Raw genomic sequence first — 8,354 nt, 5'->3', positions numbered from 1 at the left:
TTATCTTATTTATTAGCTCCCCGGTTTTTTTTTTAAAATTATACGTTTATTATCGTTGCTAATTTTCTAATCATTTGATTAAGATAAAATAAATTTAATAAACCCAGTCGGGAATATAACCCGAATCTTTTTATTTATTTGAAACATGTTTATGATATCTAGATTTTATAGGAAAAAGCGTAGCGCATGCATGTATCAAGTGGAATGCTAGACTGCTAGCGGTATTTACGTAATGGGGTTTCTTTTTTTTCTTTTTTTTTTCTCTATTATTTTGATTATTAATTATTATTATTATTATTACAATTACATGCATTATACTTATTAGAAAGATTTATGTTTTTTAATTATTGGGTTAATCTTATATTTGATTTCTATACTGTTAATATGTTTTTAATATTGTCCTTCTACTCTCTGTTCAGTTAGTTTCTCTCCTTAAGAAAAAGTTTTTAATATGGTTTTTTAATTCAATTTAGTGCTAATTTTGGACAATGTGTAAAAGACGAGGACAATATTAAGAGATTCTCTTAATTAGAGGGATCGATCAAGTAACAAAAAAAGAGTGAGTGGGCATGTTAGGAAAACGTGAAGAGTACAAGTAATTAGAGGGGACAATTAAGTAAATAAAAGAGTGGAGTGGGCATATTAGGAAAATGTGAAGAGTACAAGGAGTAAAATGTATGATTGATTCTTATTACTATTATCCAAGAGCTGCAGCAGACATTTCCTGGTCTTAACTGATTAAATATGAAAAATAGAAGACAAATGCATTTTGTTGTCTGTCTAAATAGGTTCCGTTGTTCTTAAAAATAAAAACTTTCAAAAAGGGGACCTTCATTTTTGATCTACTTGATGGTGATCTCGCTTTTTTTCCTTTTCTTTTTTCAATTGGGTTTGTGGGTATTGAAGAGAAATTGCTAAATTTGAAACCATTTTTTGATTGTGGGGAGGGGGGGGGGGGATTTGGGGGCTGGTTTGATGAAAAATGGGTTTTGGTGTTTAGGGTTTTTGAAGAGGAAAGGAGAGGATGGGATTAGGTAGTGAAGAAGGTAAAGTGAAGTCTTCTTGGGATGTGTGCAAATCAAAGGAGAGGAAGAAGAAGAAGAAAGATGGTACAGAGGCAGGGTGTTGGGTCAAGTTGAGGTTTATAGGAAGCTGCATTTCTTCAAGATCCAAAGTTGATAGCTCTGTTAGTGGGACTAGTACCCATTTTGGTAATTCCTATTTCTCTCTCTTTTTTTTTGGGTTTGACCAATGTGGATTAATTGTTTTTGTTCTTTTAGCTTGTCAGTTTGGATTGGCTTAATTTTCTTCCTGGTATGGTTTTTCAAGCAAGAATGGTTTTGAAACAGAATGTTTAGTCTGTATATTGTATATGTAGCTAAGAATAGTGACCCCAGAAGGAGCTAACAGCAGCTTTTTTAACTTTTGGAACCAATGACTAGCTGCATGAATATCAAGCCTGACTTGGCTGTGAGGTCCATGGACAGGGTGAAAGTTTTTATATGAAAAGTTGGATTCCTTAGATTTTCCAAAGCTGCTTCAGGTCATGCTAGACACAAGTTGTTTTAGTTCCGGCAGTGTGTTGCGAGTATGCAGAATTACTATTTGAAGAGTCATGCACAACAGTTTTTTTGTTTATTGTAACTTCTCGAGCTTGGGGAAACTGGTATTTTTAAGTTCAAGTAGAAAATAAAGGAACGAAATTTTTACTTATTTGTACTTCAGGCATTTATTTACTCGATTGAGTTTGATGTTTTTGGTTAGATTTGGTTCTTTCATTTCTCTTTACCTTGTTGTTCTCGGTCAGAACTTTGCTCACCAAAATAAATGTTTGTTATCTTTATTTCCTTGTTAATTGTTTCATTATAACAATTATGTTCCTCGTTTCCAAAGCCAGTCTTGACTAAGTCTTAACCTTTTAATATACAAATATTTCTGATTAAAGTATATAGAACTTGCGTTTCTATTTTCTTCAAAGAAGTAAATTTCTTCTTATTTGTTTTTGAAAACATAACCTTAATTCGATTAAGCATCATCCCAAATTTGTGGTCAAAAGATGTCTATAGTTCATTGCTTTAGCAGAAAGTGGGACCAGCTGTTTCGACAGTGTATTTGAAACAAACTCTTCAAATGATTGCAGCCATGTCCTGAATTTCAGAAAAATGGCTTTGAGCTCAGAATAATAGTAAGTATGCTAGTGGTGGTTGAATGATTTATGAGTTGGCATTTGTGTAATGGAAACATTCTATTGGTCATAATGGCGGTAAAGATTGGGTTGGTGAGGGATCCAGCTGCCCTATGGATTTAATGAAAATCTTACCAGGTGACGGATGCTTTATTTCAAAAGCATTTTTGAGAGGGGCTGTGTGAGGTTGGAAGAATTACTATTATGTTCAGTTTAAATAGCCGAGTGAGGGAAACAATGATTTTCATATGTGGAGTTCAAGTCGAAAGAAACCATAATTATCTTTACATGCATATATGGTATTACTGTGTGCTTTCTTTTGTTCCATTTACATTGAATATACATCTAAATGCTACATTGTAGTTTATTTTTCATTTTTTTTTTCTCTTGTACCGTTTTAATTATGATCTGGGTTGGGTGTTCCCATATCTTTGTCAAACTTGAACACACTGGCATCCAGTTTAGCGTTCCACTGAAAAGCTCTCAGGTGTACTTGTATCTGGAAGGACTTTTGTAGTGTATAGTGCTATACTTGGCTATTCCAATGTTATGATTACCATCCCTCTAGATTTCATTTTGCAGTAGTCTGTATGCTAATAGGGTAAGTCTGTGAATCAACAGAAAGTAAATCCACGAATGATACAAGCATAGACCAACCAGCTGCTCTTGTTGTTTCAACCTCAACCACAAGTAATACAGAAAGTAACTCATCCACTTCCAAACTTGAAGAGGAGCTTAAAGTTGCTTCCCGACTAAGGAAGTTCACATTTAATGATCTCAAGTTTGCGACAAGAAATTTTAGACCTGAGAGTCTTCTTGGTGAAGGTGGCTTTGGTTGTGTTTTCAAGGGATGGATTGAAGAAAATGGAACTGCTCCAGTGAAACCTGGTACTGGCCTCACTGTTGCTGTTAAAACCCTTAATCATGATGGGCTCCAAGGTCATAAAGAGTGGCTGGTATGGGACATTTCTAATCTATTTACTTCACATATGAAATATTCACTATTATATTTTTGTCTTTTATCATTTTCAATAACTTTGTTTTCCAACCATTCAAATATCTTGCTCCTAGGTTTGCTTTTAATTGTTGAATCTGTGTGGCAGGCTGAAGTGAATTTCCTTGGCGATCTTGTTCATCCTAACCTGGTTAAACTGATTGGCTACTGCATTGAAGATGATCAAAGGCTGCTAGTGTACGAGTTCATGCCTCGAGGAAGCTTGGAGAACCACCTGTTTCGAAGTATGCAACTACATTTTGCCTTTCTAGTTGCGCCCCCCACCCCCCCCCCTCCCTTATCTTCCTTAAAAGTTTTTATGGTTTGTAGTATGAAAGAAATTTAGAATGTGCAGTGAAAAGTTGTTCCCTCTACCCTTTTTCTCCACAGCAATGGATACATGTCTATTTATCTGAGGATGAATGTATTCTAATTACTCTGTAGAGACTGTTTTTTAATGTTGGATGAAGTTCTTGGCAAAGTGATTCACATCCATGCTAGATTTAGCTAAATAACAAACACCACATGAAAATAACTTGATGGGAAGAATAACTTGATCATGGGTGGTGAAACTCAGGATGAGGTGTGAAATTTTTGAATTCTGTCACGTTTAACTCAGGCCATAAAGTTATGAAAATTCTAGCAAATCATCGCATCTGCATCAGGTTTTGCAGGCTATTTTTTGCACTTCCAAGTTAACAATCGATTTCGGAAAGTAACGCAATGAAACAACTGAATTTTAAACAATAGAGCTGTTCTATTACCCTGTCATATTTATGATGTTGACACGCAGAAACTTTGTCTTACATCGTATTAACGCTGTCAAGTTTTGCCTTGTGTTTGCACAATTTGCATATTAAACATCATACATCTTTTATGTTTCTTTCTAATGGCTATTTCATATGCAGGGTCCCTGCCTCTTCCATGGTCCATAAGAATGAAAATTGCTTTAGGTGCTGCCAAAGGTCTTGCCTTTCTTCATGAAGAAACTGAAAGGCCGGTGATTTATCGTGATTTTAAGACCTCCAATATCTTATTAGATGCGGTACACAATTAAATTCTAGCAATTTTTTCTCCTTTTCTTCTTTGTATTTTACTATGGTGCATCCTACTAATAATATTCTATGTCAGGATTATAATGCCAAGCTTTCTGATTTTGGACTTGCCAAAGATGGTCCTGAGGGAGATAAGACCCATGTATCAACCCGTGTGATGGGAACTTATGGTTATGCGGCCCCAGAGTATGTAATGACTGGTAAGCATGATTTTCTCTTCATCCCTTACATTTCTCAACTTAATTTGATTTCCTGAAAACTTAGATATGTGTGTTTAGCTTTTTTTATAGCTGTAATTGCTTGTGTTATGTGCACAGTCCAGTACGCACTGGGATAAGCTTAAAAGCTTTTCTGTATGAATTAGTAGGATTAGCTTTTGTATCTGTTATCTGCATGTACCAACGTGTTTACATATTTCAGTGCCACAGTTAAACTAAACTCCATGCGAGGGCAACAAATTTGGCTAGGGAGGATTTGGGTTAAGGGAAGGGGAAGGTGGGGTTAGAACCACAACCTTTGTTTGGTTCTCATTTCAGTAGAGGGAAGGGAAGGATTAGAAGGGTCCATACCCCTCATATAGTAAGAACTATCAAACCTCAATTTGGGGAGTTGAAAGCAATAAAATATTTAACTCAGTTTCTCTATTCTTAAATAACAAAAAACCCTTAATTTAAAATTAGAAAAGAACTCCATCCCCCTCGTTAAAAATTTCTTTTTTTTTAGTTATCTCACCTATATTAAGTCCTACATTGCCTCCCCTTCCCCTCTCTTCAATTGACACATCCGAACAGGATAAGGGGTCAATCCTACCATTCCATCTTTTCTGTACCTTTAACAATCTTTATGCCCTTTACCCTTTTCCATTCCAGCACACTGGGCATCCAATATTGATTGTAACTAAAAATTAGAATGTTCAAGGACAATTTGTTTTTCTTTGGCCCAATGGCTGGCTTACACTAATAGGTAGCCCTTCCAATAAGACTGAGCAGTAGAATTAGATTCCAAGTCTCTCGATACAATGGTCAGCGACTTTAACAACTAAACTAAGAAGCTTCTTGTGTTCAAGGACTAGAAATTGGTTGATGCTTCTGCATCCTATTGATCTTGCACCATATTGTGTATGTGAAGATTTATGGATGGTGACTTAATTCTTCATATTGGGTAATTTTTTGGTTCTAGATAATAGATAAAATTGCCAAACAATATTCGATTTGCATGTCTCTGTAGTAGGTATTCATTGTATGCAGTCCAATACTATGATGTAACTCCAGGTAGTCAGTCCTGTTCATATTAGGGAGGAAAGATACACAGCATTCTGTTGGTCAATATGATCATTTCATCAACTAGCTACCTTTCACTCCTAATGACATGAGCTTGGAGTTAGAGTCCCTTTCTTTTATCCTGTCTTTTCTTTGAATCTTTGAATACCTGCCTTTTACAATTCCCAGATGCAAGCAAACTTATCTTGTAAAACATGTACTCTTTTTCAAACCTTTTAAAGCTAAACAGGCTATAACACTTCTGTCAGGACATCTTACTTCAAGGAGTGACGTCTACAGTTTTGGTGTGGTCTTGCTTGAAATGATAACTGGCAGAAGATCAATGGATAAGAACCGACCTAATGGAGAACATAACCTTGTTGAGTGGGCGAGACCACATCTAGGGGAGAGAAGAAGATTCTACCGGTTGATAGACCCTCGGCTTGAAGGTCACTTTTCAATAAAAGGTGCCCAGAAAGCTGCACAGCTAGCTGCTCATTGCCTTAGTAGGGATCCTAAAGCCAGGCCTCTAATGAGTGAAGTGGTCAACGCATTGAAGCCTCTGCCCAACCTCAAGGACATGGCAAGCACATCATATTATTTCCAGACCATGCAAGCTGAACGGGTTGGATCCAGCCCAAATGCGAGAAATGGTGTCCGCTCACAGGCTGGATTGTTATCTAGGAACGGGCACCAACAAAGGAGTCTTTCAATACCACATGGTTCCCATGCTTCCCCTTATCACTATCAATACCCCCATAAATCGCCAAAACCCAATGGTAAACCATAGTAGCACAGGATCATTGAAGTATGTGCTTCTTTTAGCCACCTCTTTTCATTCATTTCTTTTTTCACCTTTGTTCTCAGTATAGATGTATTTTCTGTGAAAGCAATTGTTCTTGGACAACTTTGAAGGCAATGGAGGAACATGCCTCTATGTGTTGTATTTAGAATGATGACCTTCCCACAGGGGGTAATGTTAAGGACAGGTGAAGCTCATGGCAAAAAATCTGTCAGTCATGTTTCACTGCAGTCAGGAAAATGTTTAAAGATTATTAGCTCCTATGCCCGATTGGAAAAATTTTCCGTTATAGTTCCTATCTGTTGACAATTTAAATCGTGGCCACATAGTAAAAAAAATGATGAGAAATATGCAGGTAAGAGTTTATGGTTTTGTTTGTTTAGATAACCTTCAAGGCGCTTCTTCCAGTATACGAGCAGTATAATGGCCAAGACTCCAATATGAAACTGTTGCTATGGGCAGAATGGGTGATAACTAGTCTGGGGTGGGCAGGCAGCGCTGCTAGGGAGCGAAACCCCCCAACGCAGCATGCGAATGACTTTGCACAGACTCCAAGGAGTCGAGGCGTGAGGATTGAGATGAATTGGAAGGACGTGTGATTCCCATTGAAGGTATGCCAACGGAACCTAGTCTTTCCTGTTACCAGGTCATCCTACCTTAGGGCTTGACAGCCTTCTGATGTTTGATGTTTCTGCTCGTAATAATTCAATGTTATTCAGCCATTCAGACTGGAATAAATTGCCTCTTTCAATAAATAAATAAAAAAAAACCGCGAACAAGTGGTTGAAAGATCATAGCATATCAGACCTACCATCCATTTTAATAAGCATTTGCGTAAATAAGGTTTATTTATGTATGTACAACACATGTAATTATGTTAGGGTCTCAGCCTGGAAGACCGCTTCTTGACATCTAGCTAAATGTGCAGAAATGATTCTCGATCCATTCCAAAATGATGTATTTCATGCAAATGCTAATTCATCACCTTGTCAGTTGTTCTTTGGATGTGCTCTCAAAGATCTTATCGGCATTTTCAACCTCAAATCCATCTCGCCCGTGAAACTCCTTGAGCAGTTGAAGATGGTGATACAAGTTATTACGGAGTTGAAGATGGTGATACAAGTTATTACCTCGTAATTGAGCACAAAAAACTCATTTCATTTTTTACACTGGCAGACTTATGAAGATCATAAGCTTCAATATGGCAGTGATCTTAATAGCAGTGGCCAACCACATTTGAGAATCAACAGTAAAAGTCATTTCAAGCAGAACATAAGGGAGTTTTTTACCTCTTCCTTGAGTAGATTTTTATATTGAGGCAACACAAGGTGTTCGGCAACCTCAAAGAAATCATTCAATTGTTATCAACCCTCTCAGAGAAAGAGAAAGACAGAAGGGTATTTGAGAGTATGGTAGCGGTTGCTTTTCAAAGTGATTTTTATTCCAAAACACATTAAAATAATGTTTTTTTTTTTAAATTATTTTTGACATCAGCATATCAAAATGATATGAAAATATATTAATTTAAAACAAAAAAAATAAAAATTTTCAAAAATTTTCAAAAGTACTTTCCAACCGCAGTGCCAAACATTGCCGTAACAATAACTAAAACAACAAATTATACTTGATCCATGAAAATAAAAAACTATAGATGAAGTCACTCCACAATTTTTGATAAAGGTCATTATTTATGGTCCAACACGGGTGAAAAAAAAATTCAACTAGCGTTCGCTGTCGAAATTGTGTTGTCTATAGCGAACCAGCGTTCGCTGTCGAAATTGTGTTTTTTGCAGCGAATCAGTGTTCGCTGCTGAATTGTGCTGTCAGTAGCGAATGAGTTTTCACTACCGAATTGTGTTGTCAGCAATGAATTAGTGTTCGCTGCCAAATTGTGTTGTCTGCAACGAATTAATTTTCGCTGTCGAATTGTGTTGTCTGCAACGAATCAGTTGCACTATCGAATTGTGTTGTCTCAAGCGGAACAGTTTTTGCTGCCAAATTGTGGTGTCCCAGTGAATCAGTTCGCTTATGATTTTGTGTTTTAGCGAATCAGTTCGAT

General features: G+C 36.7%; 1 protein-coding gene across 1 annotated transcript; it reads left to right on the top strand.

Moving 5' to 3' along the window:
- Positions 1-729: 729 nt before the first annotated feature.
- LOC18102341 (serine/threonine-protein kinase PBL34) lies at positions 730-6,586 on the top strand. The gene is made up of 6 exons (XM_024609354.2): positions 730-1,211; positions 2,807-3,141; positions 3,289-3,424; positions 4,088-4,224; positions 4,311-4,434; positions 5,763-6,586. Exons 1-6 carry the CDS (start codon positions 1,025-1,027, stop codon positions 6,281-6,283), a joined length of 1,440 nt encoding a protein of 479 aa, XP_024465122.1. The 5' UTR covers positions 730-1,024; the 3' UTR covers positions 6,284-6,586.
- Positions 6,587-8,354: the final 1,768 nt, after the last annotated feature.

The sequence above is a fragment of the Populus trichocarpa genome, chromosome 10 (assembly GCF_000002775.5).
Source record: "Populus trichocarpa isolate Nisqually-1 chromosome 10, P.trichocarpa_v4.1, whole genome shotgun sequence".
Lineage (NCBI taxonomy): Eukaryota > Viridiplantae > Streptophyta > Magnoliopsida > Malpighiales > Salicaceae > Populus > Populus trichocarpa.
The sequence above is the reverse complement of the archived record's forward strand: the minus strand, read 5'-3'. Positions and strand labels throughout refer to the sequence as shown.